The 17,942-nt window shown below is 48.1% G+C and overlaps 1 protein-coding gene across 1 annotated transcript; it reads left to right on the top strand.

Moving 5' to 3' along the window:
- The first annotated feature begins 4,553 nt into the window (after window positions 1–4,553).
- Window positions 4,554–16,684, top strand: LIN28A (lin-28 homolog A). Its single transcript, XM_030873538.2, has 4 exons — window positions 4,554–4,584; window positions 5,050–5,234; window positions 15,552–15,736; window positions 16,468–16,684. The coding sequence occupies exons 1-4, from the start codon at window positions 4,554–4,556 to the stop codon at window positions 16,682–16,684; spliced, it is 618 nt and encodes a 205-aa protein (XP_030729398.1).
- The last annotated feature ends 1,258 nt before the right edge of the window (window positions 16,685–17,942 follow it).

Here is a 17,942-nt window from a genome sequence, read left to right as displayed (position 1 = left end):
AGAGACTTTTTTAAAATGGTAAGATGTATTAATGATCTCATGGAACTAGTGTCCTGAGGGACACATTGCGGAAAATACTTTTTTCAAATGCACACCATCACTCATATTAGCATATGGTCATGGCTTTAATTCCAAGCAACCACCCTGGACCTCACCACAGGGTTCTCAAAACACTTCAGAAATGTGAGCTGGATGTGGATGATTGCCCAAAAGAGGACCTGTTTTGGCTCTTGTCAGCTCTTTGATTTAGAAAGTCAAGGAGTTTGGGGGAGGGTGATCAGTAGAAATGGCAGACTAGAGCTCTGGCCCAGGGAAGAGGAATCACAAGCTTGGGTCCTATTTACTAATTATATAGAACATATAGTCTCCTCTCACAGCCATTTTGTTTGCACATGTCTTGTTCTTCATTGGTAAAATGGGGACAGTACTAGTCATGATAACAACATACTGGGACTGTGGAAAGAATGTGAGCTTTGGAGTTAAACATATGGGTTCAAATATATCTCTGCCATGTATTAGCTGAGTTACATTAGCCAAGCTATATTGATTCATTAGGCTTGTTTCCTCCCCTGTAAGGTAGAAACATTAATACCTATTACTTAGAGTTATTGACAGGCTTGAATTAGATAAGAAAAGTGCCTGTATTCTTGATAAATAATAGCTGTTATTATTATTACCTATCAGAATATAAGCTCCACAAAGGTGGGATTTTTGTTTGCATTGTTTACTCCCAACACTTAGAACAATGCCTGCCACAGAGGAAGTGCTCAATAAATATAAATATTTTTTAATGTTGATGAGTTATTAATATTACTAAGACCTCTTTCAACTCTTCCTTTTATGGAGATATGAGCCTACACAAGAGAAACTTAGCAAAGTACTATAAAGGGGAGATGTTCTTTGTGTTGATACTAGACAAGTTTGTCTTTTCTAAAGCGCTCCCTTTTCTTCCTTTTACCTAGATAATATTATTCCCAGAAACCAATACACAAGAAATTTGCAATACTTAGCTATATCATGTCTTGTCCCCCTAACTAGACTGTAACTTCTTGGATGGCAGGAAATGTTTCTTCTTTACTTTTGGGGGTACATTTTTGGTCATTACACTACTTAGTGCATATTATGTATCTGATTCCTCCACCAAATGTGTGAGCTAGCACAATGACTGGATCATAGTGGTTACCTAATAAGTTTTCACTGAGATGGGGACCCAAGAAAGGGAGAAAGTTTAGTCAGGAGCCTCCATCTCCCACATGGAAACAACCCAATGCAGATGAGGAAACAGTTATGTTGGGAGCCATGTGTCCCTTCCTAAATCATCCTCTGCCTCCACATGTACAACTTTATGGAGTCCTGAGCCTTCCTGGGTTTGTATTGCTTAGACTTGAGAGAGGCAGCCTAGAAGAATAAGTATTATGACTGTTGTAACAACGTTCATTATTTCAATCAAAACCTATTCAGACTGGTATATATAGAATGCATAAACAACAAGGTCCTACTGTATAGAACAGGGAACTATATTCAATATCCTGTGATAAACCATAATGGAAAAGAATATGAAAAAGAATGTATGTATATGTATAACTGAGTCACTTTGCTGTACAGCAGTAATTAACACAACATTGTAATTCAACTATACTTTAATAAAAAATAAATTTTAAAAAAACCTATTCAGGAAACTCTTCTTGGGTGTCTTCTGTGGGCCAGCCACTGTGAGAGATGTGAGAGAAGATGCAGATGTGAGAGAAGATGCAGAAAGAAATAACACATGAATGGTCCAAATCCTCAGGGGGCAAATGGTTCAGCAAGTTCTAGATCACAGAATCAGGTGCACAATAGCTATAATAATAGTAATAATTTTCATTGTTAAGAACTAACTATATGTCAGACACAATTTTAAAAGCTTTACTTAGATGATCTAACTTTATCCTCGTAATAATTCTGAGAGTTAAATCCTCATTATCCCTATTGGGCAGAGGAGGAAACTGAGGCATAAAAAAGATAAAGAAGTTGCCCCAGGTGTCAGAGCTATAAATAGATATTCAAACATAGACAATCTGATTTCAACGTCTGTGTTCCCATGAAAAGTGCTAATAATTAGAGAAATAATTTGAAGAAAAAAGATTAGTCTCTCTTCTAGTCTCATTTTATTTGAATCAAAAATATTATTTCCTCTTTCCTCACTCTCTATGGCTACTTGCATAGTTATACCCATTTTTCTGAAGGGGAGCTTGAGATACTTGCGCTGCTCTCACAGAATCATGTACGTCTGGAAATGCCCTCTCTTTAGCGTTCAGAAAAGTCTGTTCCTTCGTCTCAAATGTGTCAGGGTCATTGGGGAGTTGAGAAGAACCAGGTTTTCTGGGAAGGACTTGGAGGTGAGAACTCAAGAAGGCATTCTCAAAGCTGGGAGCTGGGAGCCAGGAGAGCGGGTCTCTATTCAGCACCGTGGACAGAGCTCCGTGCGCCTTCAGGACCCTGGACAGAGAAGCTGGTCGAGCCTGCCGGGAACAAGTCTGACTTGAGAGCAGACCAAGGGAAAGCAGAGCGCTAAATTCCCGTATTCCTTCTTTTCTTCAGCGAGACCTCAGTCACCTGCTCCTGAATCTTAGGAACAGGGGTACAGAGAGTGAGTATATTTTAAGGGGGCTAGTAACGGGAGGAGATAAGACTTGGGTGAGGAGTATTATATATATAAAAAATGGCTTTGGCTGATGTACTCCCACAACTCTTGGAAGATCTAAATCAGGGTCCTCAGATGGGAGTGTGGCATTGTGAGTGATATTTTTTAATGATTTGTATTTTTTTAGGCTGAGTAGCAAAGGGCCACTGTTGTCCTTTTTATCCCAAAGTCCTATCCCCCATCTCATACTGAAGTTTTAGTCTCTTGGAGAGCACTCCTGGCAGGAAAGACAGAGAAATAGTCTCTTCGCAGCCCCTTGCCCTCCTCCCCATCTTCCCGTTCCCTACCCCCACTCATCCCCGTTCTCTGTTTCTCAAGTATACTCGTGCGCGCGCGTGCGCACACACCCACACACACGTGCACGCGCGCGGGTGCAGGGTGAGAAACACGAGAGCTTCCTGCACACTTAGTGGAGACGACTGAATTCCGAGCGAGCGGATGCCCCCGAAAGCAGGCTCTGTCTCTTTAAATGGGTTGTAGCAGTGGGGGAGGGGAACTGGCCGGAGCTGGCATTGTCCAGTTTGAACTGAGCACCGGAAGTGAAGGGGCAGGGCCAGGGCCGTGCACTGAGCCCCGGGCCATTGTCCATCTCCGACCAGGGCACTAGCCACCCCCCTGGCCAACCCTCTTTATCTTCTAGAAGGGGAGGCTAACTCTTCAAATGAGGAGAGCCGCTACTCCAGTTCCCCCACCAACCTCACGATAGGGAAGAGAGCGCACTTCAGGATGGGGCTCAAACGAGGAGGGTCTGGGAACCTGAGAGTGTCGGGATCCCAGCAACGGATAGGGATAGGATGGGAATGGGGGCAGGATGAGGGCAGCTGGTGGAGAGAGGAACACCCTTCAAGCCTCTTTGGGTTCCTCCTGTTCTCTCAGGGAACTCCACGTGGGGTCAGTTTTAGACACAGGCAACAAGGAAGGATTCTTTACGAAGAATCAATTTAGGAGCGCTTTGAGAGATCCAGAAAAACTCAGTCGGAAACGCAGGGAGGCAGAGACATTCAGTTAGTCAGAGACAGACTTTGAGAGGCTGCACCTAGGTCAGGAGTGGAGATCAGCCCTGTTGGGTCTCCAACCTCCCCCCTGCTTCCCCATCCTAGGCTTCCTAGTGTCCTGAACTCCAGGTCTATCTAAGCACACGGGGGTGGGGGTGAGAGCGGGTCAGCGCTGAGCTGCCGGGTCAGCTCTGAGACCTGAAGGGGAAGGGAGGGGGAGGGGCGCTCAAGGGCTGGGGGAGGGGGAGGGCTCATCCATTTCTCCCTTGACAGGTGGTTTGTGTCTCTGATTGGCCAGCGCTGCCAGGCTCACACCTCCCTCCCCCAACTCTCTGGAATGTATAATTATCTGCAAGGGGGGTGGGGGTGGTGTGTGAGTGTGTGTGGGAGCAGTCACGTGGTTTTAAAACTACCCCCCCACAGGCCCCCCACCTGTATGCTGCTTTGGGGACCCCTACTGAGTCCTTAAAGTGCAGGATCCCCAATTCCCGGGTACTCAAGACTTCTAGGGCTGACGGCCCCAATCTCCAGATGTGGGGGGGCCGGGGGGTGTCAAACCTCAAGGTTCTGAGAAGGGACACCCCAGAGGTGTCAGAGACCGATGGGGCGGGGGTGGGGGGTGGGGGCCGGAGCTGGAGCCGGAGGGAAAGGGAGGGGAGAGGAGAGGGAGGGGAGGGGAGGGGGCTGCCCGCGGGGGGTTGGGTCATTGTCTTTTAGAATTTGGGAGCCTTTGAAAAGCCGTGGGCCCTCCCACCGCTATTGTGCTGGGGAAGATGTAGCAGCCTCTTCTCCGAGCCACCCCTTTGCCTCCGGACTTCTCTGGGGCCAGCAGCCGGCCGACCTGGGGCCCGGGTCCGCGGGCTCAGCCGACTACCATGGGCTCTGTGTCAAACCAGCAGTTTGCAGGTTCGACCTCGGGACTTACTGGGGACAACTTAGGCTGCAGGGGCGCCCAGAAGCCACATCAAAGGGAGGTGGGGGAAGTGTCCCCCAGGCTAGCCGAAGGACCCCAAGTCTGCGGCCTCCTGTTTCAGGGGGCGATCTCTGGAGCAAGGAACCCTGGTGTCCCAGTGCCGTGCAAGCTGAAGCTACGGGGGCGGGGGGAGAGAAGAGGAGGGGCCTGTCTGGCCGTCTGTCCCCGGGCAACGTGTAGTGGGAAGATGAGCAAAACTTTCGGGGCACCACTGGCCTCAGTTTAAGCTTGGGGAGCGCGGGAGGCAGCCGGGACAGGTATTTTCTCGTCGGCATCTTGGTAGCTGCAGCGCCTTGGGTGTCCACCCGCGGGCTGCACGCTCAGGTCTCCTTGCCGGGGTCTCTGGTGGGGTCCTCCAATTCCGTGGCCCCCCAGCTGAGCGCCCTCCCAATCTCCAGGTGGCGGCGCCAAGGCGCCGGAGGAGGCGCAGGAGGACGCGGCCCGGGCGGCCGAGGAGCCGCAGCTGCTGCACGGAGCCGGCATCTGTAAGTGGTTCAACGTGCGCATGGGATTCGGCTTCCTGTCCATGACTGCCCGCGCCGGGGTCGCACTCGACCCCCCGGTGGATGTCTTTGTGCACCAGGTGAGACCGACCCCTGTAACTTTGCCGCGGGAAGGGGATGTTGGCGCGCGGATCCAAGGGTGGGCAGACGGCCTCGGCTGTTGGGTTGAGGGAGATCAAGGGCCCTCATTGTGCGCTCCCATCTTTGCCGTGGCACCCCAGTTCTGAGTCCCCTTTAACTACAGCGGGACGAGAGCTGGGGGCAGAGCCGAGTATCAGCACCCCTACCCCCTCCGGGAACCCCCCTGGTTTACCACGTGTCTGTTACCTCTTTCCCCTGGGCAGGGGGCAGGGGGCAGGGGGCAGGGAGATGACCCCATGTGGCAGAACTAAGGTTGTATTGTGCTTGCCAGTGGGGGGAGGGCGAGCAGGCCGGCCAGGGAAGCACATGCCCGGTCAGAGCAGAGCCCTGAGCGCCCGCGCCTTTCACTATGGTGTGAATGGAGCTCCCGGCCTGGAAAGAGGGAGGGAAAGCACTTCGGAACCCAACGGGGTAAAGCTGAGAAGTCAGTGGGGTCTCCTCACCCAGGTGGTCACCCAAAACTCAAGCTCTGGGGCCTGGGTCGGTTTGGCAGATCCTTGAAGGATCTCTCTGGGGGCTTGAAAGTTCCTCGAGAACACAGTCTCAGGCACACGGTTCACTCGCTGGGCTTTTACTGTTCATTTCCTATCAGGAAAGAAAACCCAAGGAGCCCAGGCCTTAGATTCCTGGGCCAGGCTCGGAGGGAGTTAGGTTGCAACCCCAAGTTCTCAGTTAAAGCAAGGCAGCACAGTGGGGGTGAACTTCAGTGTCGCAGGGCAGAGGGTGGAGGGAGGCTAGCCTCTGGACCTATTCTCCTCAGCTTGGCATTTATGGCCCCAGACAGCCATTGATTGCTGTCCTAACATTCCCAGCCTCAAACAAGGAACCAGAGACTTCAGGTTTCCCTCCTCCCTGGCCACCCTTCCTGAATATCTTAGAAGCATTTCTGTGGTCCTGGGCACAAGCCACACATAACCACCACGTAAAGGAAGTTGCTGCTTGTGTTCCCTCCACCTTTGGAGGTTTGGGGCTGGACCTGAGAAGAAATTGCTAATCCCAGGCACAGTAGGTTGACACCCAGGCCGGGCATGGAGGGGTTACTTCGGAGAGGTTGGCTTTAGGAGCAGTGGGGGAGGGGAAAGGAGGATGTGGGGATTAAGGGTTGGAGCCTGAGGGATGGTATTCTGGAGGGGGAGGGGTGGAGATGCTGGGTGGAGTAGTTGGAGGCAGCGGGGAAGTCTCTGAGCATGCCCCTCAGCGAGGACACAGAATGGGGGGAACAGGGGAGATAGAGGATATGGGGAGACGGGGGCCCACCAGTTAATGTTGGGGTCACTGGGCTACTAGAACATCTTTCCAGAAGGGTCGGCAGCAGAATGCTTGGCTATCCCCTTGCTTCACCCAGTTCCTCCACCCCCAACTTTACCCCCTCCCCATCAGACAACTAATTCTGGCTGGTGGCTTTGCCCCCTTCCCCGTCTCATTTACATATGTGAATGATAACCCACAGGAAATAATTGTGGGAAAAAGAAGGGAATTGGCCTCTTTAGATCTATTAAATCACTTTATTACAGGAACCAGCTTTGAATGGCCCTCCTCAGCGGGGTGGCCAGCTCCCCCACTCTCCCATTTATCTGATCACAAAGAGATTAAAATCTCTCCTGGTCTGGAGATGACTGGACAGCTTCCCCAATTTTGGAAGGCTTGGAATAAAAGAGTCAAACCCAACATTTTCTTGCCTCCCTTCCAAAGGCTGTTGAATAGGGAAGGACTGAGGGGAATGTAGCCCCTCTGAGGTTCTTTGGTGATACCCAACTCGCAAGGAAGGTTTTCCTGAGCAAATGCATCTGTGCCTCAGCCCACTTACCCTTAGGATCGAAAGCAGTTGGGAGATATTGGAGGGCATAAAGGAAAGCAGGGACCTTCCGGTTTGGGGAGTGGAGCCCGTACCACATTATTTCAGATGGGTTTGCTGGGAGATAACTGGACTTTGGGGTCTTGGAATGTCCAGGGACATTCCACAGTTGAATAAGTTATCAGGAGGAGTTGAGCTGGGATAAGGAATCAAGAATTTGTCTCCCTAACACCCCCTACTGACAGTCACAGAGGACAATGGTGGACATTCCCTGAGCCTCACCTGGTAGCTCTCTGTCTTTCGATTATGCACTGCTGGGGCTTACGTTGATCCTCAAACCCTACCATAGCAGTTAGACTAGTGATTCCAGTCCTGCACTTGAGAGATTTGAAATCTCTCCCTGGGGATCTAATATAGAGGAGTTAGGTAGATGCAGGACAATCCTTAAAAATCCTCCTGCGGGAGGGGAGTGTTCCCAAAGTGGAGAGAGAGTGAGACATTTGAAAACCTCTCCTTTGGCTGCTGGTGGTGGGTACCTTAGAATTGCAGGGTGGGTGGTGAGCAAGATAACTGTCCTAAGATAACATCTGCTAAGGGAGGGGGTCAGGGAGCCCCTTTCCTAAGGAAAGAGGAGTGGGGAGCAATTAAACATTTTCTTTTCCCTTCCAAGTTTGGGCCTATTTGGTTCCCAACACGCTGTTCACTATTTTTGCACTCCCTGTCAAACACGCAGTGCCCCACAGGGGTGGATGAGTGGGAAAGAAAACCTACCTTTAGCTTTTTAAAAAAATAAGTAAATAAAACCCATAAAGCAAAGAGACTTCTGTAACAACCCTTTTACTCAGCCACAGGTCTTATGCTAGAACTCTCTTCCTGTCCCTGAATTTGGGGGAATTTAAGAATCATAATAATGGCAGGTGGCCAGCCCTTAAATCAAGGTTTCTCAACCTCAGCACTATTGACGTGTTTTGAACAGGATAATTTCCCATGCTGGGCATCCCTCAGTTGCGACAACCAAAAATGTCTCCAGACATTGCCAAATGCCCCCTGGGAGGCAAACTCGCCCCCAGTTGAAAAACAGTTATACATCGCAAGGTGGAACAAGAAAGAGCTAACTACTGTCTCCTGGTTTCCTAAGGTTCACCAAGGATTCTCAATTCTCTATGGCCATTTTAAGAGTTTTGGCTTACCTCATGTTTTCCTGTGGCTCAACTCCCAAACCCCTTAGATTTGTAGAAATTTGAAAATGAGGAAAAGGTCCCCTGCTTTCTCCCACAGCTCTTTGGAACCCAAGTCTGTTTAAAATGGCTTTCTGGCTAAAATGCTGTATTACAAGGCTTGGAGGCCAAAGAAGAGCACAAATTTGACCGAGGGACCAAGTTTGGGTTAGGAGAAGAAATTTCCAATACCGAGAAACTGCTGAAGCCACGTGGCCTGCTTTTTCTGAAAAGGATGAGTGGGGGGTAGTGAGAGCAACTCAGACCCATCTAGAGTAGGGCTCTTGGGTTTGGGGGCAGGGAGAATGTAAAGGGATCTTTCCCACCTGGTTTATAACCTCACTAGTGCCTCTGATTACCCACCTTATGTTTCATTTTTTGATGTACTTGTCTTAACCCCTCTTCTAACCTGTAAACTCTTTGAAGAGAGAGACTAGCAGTCTGGTTAGTTTTCTAGTATGCACCTGGTGGGCTGAAGAAATGAATATGGGTCCCCTGAGGAATCAGGAGTACACTAACAGTTGGGGATCCTTGTCAGCAGAAGTCTTCCTCCAGACACAAAAGGCTGGAGGTAGGGAGGGAATGTTAACTGATAGTTGCTGTCTCTTTCTGGACTAGGGCCTGAATAGGGCCTGGCACTCGGTAGAAACACCATGAAAGCTTGTAGAGTGAGTGTCAGTGGATTGCAGTTGAGCTCCCGATAGGATATTGGAGGCACGGGTTTGATGGGTCATTCATTAGTTATTTCATTTCCATCTTAATAGGAAACTATTTTTTAAATGAGTGGATTTTTTCAGGAAGTTGGCAGAGAAGCACATGAGTTGGTTTGAGCATTATGGGATCTTCTTGGGTCCTTCTCTTTCTGAAGAGACCTGCTTTCTAGACAGTGTCCCAAGTAAAGGCTGTGCCACCATCATGAGCAAAGCTTGTGGTTGGTGACACCACAAGCTTGCCATACAAGTGGTTGTCAGTGATTTTCTCCAGGGCAAGGTTGTTTCTGGAACATTCCTAATCAAACTACCTATTGGAATTTGCTGGTGCTTTTTTTTTTTTTTTTTTGAGAAACAGCCCTAGGCAAATCACCCCTCCTTTCTTCCTGCAGGCAAGAATAGCAATTACTATCAGTGTTAAATCTGGGAGGTCAAAGGAGGTTGGGGGGGGGAGGAGAAAACTTTCAAGAATAGTACCGCACTTAGTACAGAGGCAGCTTGGAGTTACTTAATTCAGACTGGAAAGGAGAGTAAATGGCTTTTGTCAACAGAGCAGAACAACAACTGGGTTACTGGTTTAAAACTCCCGGACACTTTCTTCACTCCATGGGTAGGTGGGGGGGGGGAACCACCCTGGGTTGGGTCCTCATCAGAGTTCAGTCTCCTTGCGACTCCATTTTCCTAAGGACCAAGGAGAAGACGCCCACCCTAAGGAGCTGGGAAGATCAATCTAGGTGAACACTCGCGTGCAGAGTTGAGAACCGCGGTCTCCTTCCTCTCTTCTGCTCCAGTCTCCCTCTGGCTGCCTTTGTGCCGCCTTGCTGATGAGCAGCACCATCTGGTGGAGAACTCCAGGCTGGAGCTCGTGGTCCTGGCTGTGTGTCTGAGCAGAGGCGATGTGTGTAGGGTTGTATGCTCACAGCCTTTGGTTCTGGACGGATCTCTTTCCCCCACCCTCCCTGACACACACATCAAAATAAACTGCTTCTAATAGAACCCATTGGTTTCCTAGCGCCTACCAAACCCTACCTTCAGGAATGACGCTTGGGTTGAACTGCGAGGACACCTCGGAACCAAGTCATTAAAATTACTTTCACCTGCGGCTTTTTACTTTTTCATTGTGGCTGTTAGAAAGTTTTTAAACGGCTGTGCGTCTTGCATTATATCGCATAGTGCTGGGTATAGAGTCCGGCTAGTTGCAATCAGCTCGGGGCTCTCACACTATAAATTTGGTCAAGGTGCTTCACCCCTCTGCCTCTGTGACCTCACCTGTAACACAGGGGGCATGATAAGGTCTACCTCACAGGCTTGGTGTGAGGGTCACATGTGTTACAACATGTAAAGTGGTTAAAACACTGCTTAGCCTATAGTAAATATTAGTAATAAAATTAAATCTTAGTCATTTTAGATAGTAGAGAACTTAAGTTTCTTCTACAAATGTTTGTGCACTGCTAGGCACCTAGAACTGAGGGTATAAACATGCACTAGGTAGTCTTGAGCTGGAAGGGCCCCGGGTTTTGCAGAAAAGCCAGAAACCCAAGCTGTGATCAAGTCTGATCTCCTGCTTTTACAGATGATTATAGAAACCAGAACTTATTTATCCAAATTTCATAGAGCAAGTTGAGGGAAACTCGGGTTCCTGTGAGCTTTTTACTCCATGTGTCCTGAGTGACCCCTTAGGTCCCTTCTATCTCTAACTTATAAAGGCATACTTGATGTGGGGGAAGCTTAGAGTAGGCAGTGGTGAGGTATTAGGGGGGCGGAAAGACTAAGTACTGTAATTGGCCCAAGTCCTTCCTTGCCATCCAAAAAAAGAGAAATGCCTCCTGTAACTGTTTTCTGTCCGATTAAATGCCATCTTCCCCTCTCCCCACTATAGGCTGCCCACCCTCCTACCTCAAACAAATTGGGAAAGGAAGATGGGAGGCCTGCCTCCCTCCCACCTTTAATATAATTTATCTGAATAAATAACCCTAATTAGGTCCCTGAGTAAAAGGTTTGACTGAAAGCCCTGGAAGGGTGGGAGGGCAGGTCAGAAGGAAAGATGGCTGTTGGCAATGGTGACTTTGGCAGACCAGCAAGCTTGACTGGGGAAGAAAGGTATCTCTGTATCCGTTTCTCTCACCGTGACCATAACCCTTATGTGGAGAGGAAGGAAGGAACTGATGAATGCGGTGAATGTGGGGTGGGGGGGAGTCGGGGGAATCTGCAGCCTCTGGAACTCCAGGAATCTGACCACCAGAACCAGCCAGTGTCAACTCTTTGTTTCCCCGGAGCTGGGCTCTATTGGGGGAGCTCAAGCCTTGCCCCTCCCCCCCCCAGGTCTTTTCTTTTTGGAGGGGATGGAGAGAGGGGCGGGGCCCAGGCCCCGCTTTGTGTGTGGCTGGGGGTGGGGTGGGGTGATAGCAAGAATTTCAGGCTCCTTTCCGATCAGGCCCTGTGAGGCAGGCTCCGTGGGGCTGCACGCCGATTACCTACCTGATAAGAGAGGAATTCAAACTATGTGTTTTAGAAAGGGGCGGGGTAGGCCCCCCACCCCCACCCCCGGGAGCCACCCTTGGAGACCACCAGTCTAAATCTTGACCTGTTATGGTGAGGTGCCTGCAGGGTTGGGGGTTTTTTGGTTTTGTTTTTTTTCACCCTTTTAAAGTCTTAAGCAGACCTCAAATCCTCCAGTGATGGAGTGGGTGAGCTGAGAGGGCTGGTCAATTTCATATGTCCCCATTTATATTATCCTCTTGTTCTCATAGTAAGCCTAGGAGGTATGGATGGAGGAGAGTGTTGTCCTCAGTAAACTGGAGCTCAGAGAGGGGATGTTTTTCTGAGTTTCCACTGCCAGTTAGTGATAAAAACTAGAGTTAAAATTCCCAGTCTCTTGACACTTCTTTCTCACTGTTACCCTGCCCTCATCCAGTCTGAAGAGGTTGATGATAATTGCCACTCAGGATTTATGTGTGGCAGGCTATGTGTTAACTACTTTTCATGCATAAACCCTCACAGCACCATCATAAAATTATTATTTACTCCATTTTGTAGGGTAGCACAGAAAGTGGGGACAGGCTGTCAGATTGTAAACCCTGGCTCTTAGTCACTTATCTATCTGCTGAATCACAGCAAGGACTGGGAGTGTTCCAGCCTAAGAGCCCACTAGGCAAATGGGAAAAGCTGGGTTTGCCTGGGTCAAGAATGCTCTTGGTCTGGCTCCTCCAGCACCTCCTGACTCACTGGCTTGTCCCAGCTCAATAAGAGACAAGTCAGATTTAACATCAAATTCAGTGTGGTTGTTACACAACGAGGAGGGGGAAAGATTTCACCTTTCTGAAATGTTTTTATTTTCTGCTTTAATGCTCCACATCAAGATTGGTGGGGGGAGTCATCACAATTCTGGCTGTTCCTGTGGGAAAAAGAAGAAAGGATCCCCAACCTTTGGAATATTTCATTGATATTTATTGAGTATATATTCTTCATGTTTCCCTGCCCGCGTAATCTTCATTAAAATCTTAGGCGGCTTCCCTGGTGGCGCAGTGGTTGAGAGTCCGCCTGCCGATGCAGGGGACACGCGTTCGTGCCCCGGTCCGGGAAGATCCCACATGCCACGGATCGGCTGGGCCCGTGAGCCATGGCCGCTGAGGCTGCGCGTCCGGAGCCTGTGCTCCGCAACGGGAGAGGCCACAACAGTGAGAGGCCCGCGTACCGCAAAAAAAACCAAACAAAAACCAAAAATCTTAGGTAGGGATTTCCCTCGTGGCGCAGTGGATGGGACTCTGCGCTCCCAGTGCAGTGGGACCAGCTACGATCCCTGGTCTCAGATCTAGATCCCACATACATGCTGCAACTGAGATTCGCATGCCACAGCTAAGGAACCCTGGAGCCGTAGCTAAGGGGGCCCGCCTGCTGCGACTGGAGAGCCCACACGGTGCTGCAACTGGAAAGCCGGCGGGCCACAACTGAGGAGCCCGCCTGCCACAACTAGGACCCAGTGCAACCAAAAAAAACAAAAAACCAAAAAAAAACCCTAAGGTAGGTTTTTATCCTGTTCTCTGAGGCCCAGAGGTGAGTGACTGACCAAGGTCACACATGATGCTGGAAATTAGTAGAAACAGCATTTCATGAACCAGGTTGTGTCTGGCACCTGAGCCTATGCTCTTAACCAATTACCTCAACGGAAGTTTTGTCTTAAGCAGTACCATCTAAATTAAAACAAAAATGTAAATGACTGAGGAATTGGGGATCACATCTGGCAAAAGAGCATGTTTCACCTAAGTCCCAGTTTGAAATATCCACCCTGCCCCATCACTACCACCAGCAGCATGACATGCCTCAAGCCAGGACTGGGTGCACGATGATCCCTTTTGCTTCTGAACCGCATTTTCAATGAGGACTGCACCTTGTTGACATATTTGACGTGCTCTTTGGATGTTTTGGAAGCTATCTATAATGAAGCCTATTCTGGGCAGGGTCTGGGAGAGGCTGTCACTCCACTGATGTGTTGTTGACGCAGTAAGTGGCAAGGTGAAATGGACTGTGAGCTTCAAATCGGAAACCCTGGGTTCTTCTGACCCTGGTTTTGCCATTCAACTAGCTGTGTGAATAACTCCTTTTTTTTTGGTTCAGACATGCAGTGTTTTAGTGAGATCGTTCCACACATTCGAAGTCCTTTCCTTTAACAATTTGCTCATCTTCCCAAGTAAAATAATTAAAACCTACCTCCTTGTTCATTCATCCAAAATGTGCTAGGCATTATTTAGGTGTCAAAATGCAGCAGTGAACAAAACAGGGACTTTATTTACAAGTTTACATTCTTTTTAATGGCTTCATGGTATTTTTGTTTTCTGTTGTTTTTTTTTGAACGAGTGAGATACTGAACATATGTGTCATGCTAAATCCTCCTGCAAATTACCTGCTTATATTCTGTTCTGTGATTCTTTTTATTCTTTTTTTATTATTTTTTTTTGCGGTACGCGGGCCTCTCGCTGTTGTGGCCTCTCCCATTGTGGAGCACAGGCTCCGGACGCGCAGCCTCAGCGGCCATGGCTCATGGGCCCAGCCGCTCTGCGGCATGTGGGATCTTCCCGGACCGGGGCAGGAACCTGTGTCCCCTGCATCGGCAAGCGGACTCTCAAACCACTGCGCCACCAGGGAAGCCCTGTGATTCTTTTTTCTTACTGACTTACAGTAGCTTTTTGTAGTTTTATCAGTTTAGTTATCTGTCTTGATTTTTAAAAAAACTGTCTCAAAGTTTTTTCTTCTTAACACTGAGATATTTAATTCTTCCAAAATATATTTTGCATACGTATGATGCAAAGTGTAGATTTCTGGCTTCATTTTCAAATGGATAACTGTTTTCTCAATAGTATTTATGGAATTGTTTTCCTCACCTGTTGATTTCTCCACTTAATCTTGGATCTCCCAGTAGACTTTCCCTTCTAATCCACTGATCTGTCTGCTTGGGTCATACTGCCTTTTCCCTTCAACTTTCAGAAACATTGTTTTGATATAATTTCAAACTTGGGAAAAGGTTGCAAGAATAATACTAAAAACTCCCATATAACCTTTACCCAGATTTATCGGTCCTTAATATTTTGTCCCATTTGCTTTTTTATTTTTTCTTTGTACAGATAGACAGATATCAAGCATCTTTAAATATTTCAGTGTTTTTTCTAAAATAGGGCCATTCTCTTACCTAATCTCAGTACAATGATCAAAATTAGGGAACTTAACATTGAAACATTTATCTACCATATGCAAATTTTGTCAGTTGTTCTAATATTTTTTCTTGTTCTACAAGATCCAATCCAGAGTCATGTGTTGCATTCAGTTTCTTTACTTCTCTGGGGTTTGTCTTTCATGACTGACATTTTTTAAGTGTATAGGCCTGTTACTTTATTTGTTTTTTATTTTTATTTATGTTTATTTATATTTAATTTTGGCTGCATTTGGGTCTTCACTGCTGCACGCGGGCTTTCTCTAGTTGCAGCAAGCAGGGCTACTCTTCCTTGTGTTGCTCGGGCTTCTCATGTTGCGGAGTACGGGTTCTATTCATGCGGGCTCAGTAGTTGTGACTCACCGGCTCTAGAGCACTGGCTCAGTAATTGTGGCGCACGGGCTTAGTTGCTCTGCGGCATGTGGGATCTTCCCGGACCAGGGCTTGAACCCGTGTCCCCTGCATTGGCAGGCGGGTTCTTAACCACTTCGCCACCAGGGAAGCCCAGGTCTGTTACTTTATATTTTACAATTTTACATTGGTTGATTTCTTATAAATGCTATGTTTAAGAATTTTTCTTCTGTTTTATTTTTCTTAGAACTTTGAGACTAGCTGCAAAAAATGCTATGGCATCTGTTTATCTAATGATTGTTCCTAATGTGATGTAGATATTTTGTTCTTCATTGTGATGACTCTTTGAGTCACAGTTTCTTTACCGATAAAATGGAAGTGTTCTTCCAACCTTAGAGGAACATGTGCATGCAGGTTTTTTTGGTTTTGGTGTAATAACGGAGACTAACATTAAAATCTACCATGCTTCCCTCCCCCAGAGTAAGCTGCACATGGAGGGCTTCCGGAGCCTGAAGGAGGGTGAGGCCGTAGAGTTCACCTTTAAGAAGTCTGCCAAGGGCCTGGAATCTATCCGAGTCACTGGCCCTGGTGGGGTGTTCTGTATTGGGAGTGAGAGGCGGCCCAAAGGGAAGAACATGCAGAAACGCAGATCAAAGGGAGACAGGTATGGATTGCAAGGCAGCTTGTGTGTGGGTTGGGAGGGACATGCTGAGGATGAGGAAAACTCTCCTCATTTTGCCCCTTTCTTGGACCAGATTGCCAAAGGTAAAAGGAAGCCTGCGGCCCCTGGGTGTGGGAGGTGAAGAGAGGGCAGTCTGTGAGGAGGGTACTTCATGACCTAGCTCTTCTACTGACGAGTAATGACGTTCTGTTAGCACCAGCCTCCATTGCTAAACGGATTTCATGATACTAACCTCACATGATTATTTTAGAACTAAAAGAGACCATGGATGTGAACGTGTATGTGGTCAGGACGAGATGGTGTATCTGTACCTGTTGCTTCTTCACCACGTCTCCAAATGGCTGGTTTCTTCCATCTTAGTTCTGTGCTCAAACAGATCACATAGTCTGGCTCCTTTAATTTCTATATTTTTATTGAATGACAGGTACTCTTTTTAAAGGTATGGTAGTTCCCAATTGGGGTCCAGAATTTCTGTTCTTGGTATTTTCAAGTTGACATGAATCGGAAGGTATCATCTAGACAATTACGTATCTGGAAAGGACTCAGAGTCATCTAGTCATATTCCTCCTTTTGTAAGTGGGGAAATTGGTCTCTGGGAAGGGAAGTGGGTATAGTAACAACTTGAACCAGAGCCCAGGTGTCCTCTTTCAGAGGAAGGCTTGTAGTCTCTTCTCACTCCTTTCTCTCAACTTTACCATGTTGCTTGGTGCTAGGTGCTACAACTGTGGAGGTCTAGACCATCATGCCAAGGAATGCAAACTGCCACCCCAGCCCAAGAAGTGCCACTTCTGCCAGAGCATCAACCACATGGTGGCCTCGTGTCCACTGAAGGCCCAGCAAGCTCCCAGCTCCCAGGGAAAGCCAGCCTGCTTTCGGGAGGAGGAAGAAGAGATCCATAGCCCCGCCATGCTCCCCGAGGCCCAGAATTGAGCCACAGTGGGTGGGGGCTATCCGTGTGTGATCAGGAAGTTTTGAGGAACAGGCATCCATCGGCAGAGTGGAGAAAGTGGGGACAGGGTGGGTAGGGGGCAGCTGGCACTGCCATATTATCTCAGGCCGGGGGCCAAAGCGTCACCCCCTCTTTCCTCTTGGTGGGGGGGAAGGGGTGAGGCAAAGAAACTCCAATCATGCTCTATCCAAATGCACGTGAGGGCTTTGGGGGGTAACCCTTCCTGCATGCTTTATCTGAGTCTCCATCCCCAGAATCTCCAGCTTTTGAAAGTGGCCTGGATAGGGAAGTTGTTTTACTCTTCAAGAAGGATATGGAATAATATTTCCCGTGCCAGAGTGAAAAGATTAAGCATGAGACCAGATTGATGGACCCAACCCACAAGCCACTACATTCTGTGGGAGGAAATATCTCAGGGGTAAGGCAGGGTTTTCCACATCTTGTCTGCTCACAACCTCCTCCTGGGAGAGAGTGCTGAGAGAACTGTCCCAAGCAGTGGGTTGTGATGACAGGCAAAAGGGGGGTTGAGGGAACAGCTGCAGACCTGCTGCTTCTAAGCTCACTCCCACCCCATTCTGGGCCAATACAATTTTATTTATTTGCTCCCTTGGATGACTGTACCTTGGGTCCCACTTTCTTCAGGATGCCAACTGCACTAGCTGTGTGCGAATGACGTATCTTGTGCATTTTAACTTTTTTTTCATAATATAAATATTCTGGTTTTGTATTTTTGTGTATTTTAATCTAAGGCCCTCATTCCTGCACTGTGTTCTCAGGTACGTGAGCAATCTCAGGGATAAGTCGGCGACAGCTCCGGGTCTGCACAGCAGGAATACTTTTTGTTGCTCTATCACCAGAGAGAACAACTATTTGGAGCGTATAGCCTATTGAACTACCTCATTTTTGCCAATTAGAGCTGGCTTTTCTGCCACAGTGTCCTCTTGAAACCCCTCCATCTTCAATGTTTCATGGGAGACTAGGTTTTAACTGGGTTGCCCCATGGCTTGGTCTCCTTCTACTGAAAGATTGGAAATTGGTCTGAACAGGAAAAGGTGGTACAGAGAGGTTAGGAGAGGCTGGGCCAGGTAAAAGGTGCAGAGAGGGGAAGCCAAGATTAGGCAGAGGTCATCTGTATGTGTGATAAAGGATTCCTGTTCCAGACCTGTAATCCCAGGGCATAGGACTCGCTTTACATACCAGGTCCATCCTTCAGTGGATTGGGCTAGGCCTAACATACAC

Source organism: Globicephala melas, chromosome 1, assembly GCF_963455315.2.
Source record: "Globicephala melas chromosome 1, mGloMel1.2, whole genome shotgun sequence".
Lineage (NCBI taxonomy): Eukaryota > Metazoa > Chordata > Mammalia > Artiodactyla > Delphinidae > Globicephala > Globicephala melas.
This window is presented reverse-complemented; position numbering and strand designations above follow the sequence as displayed.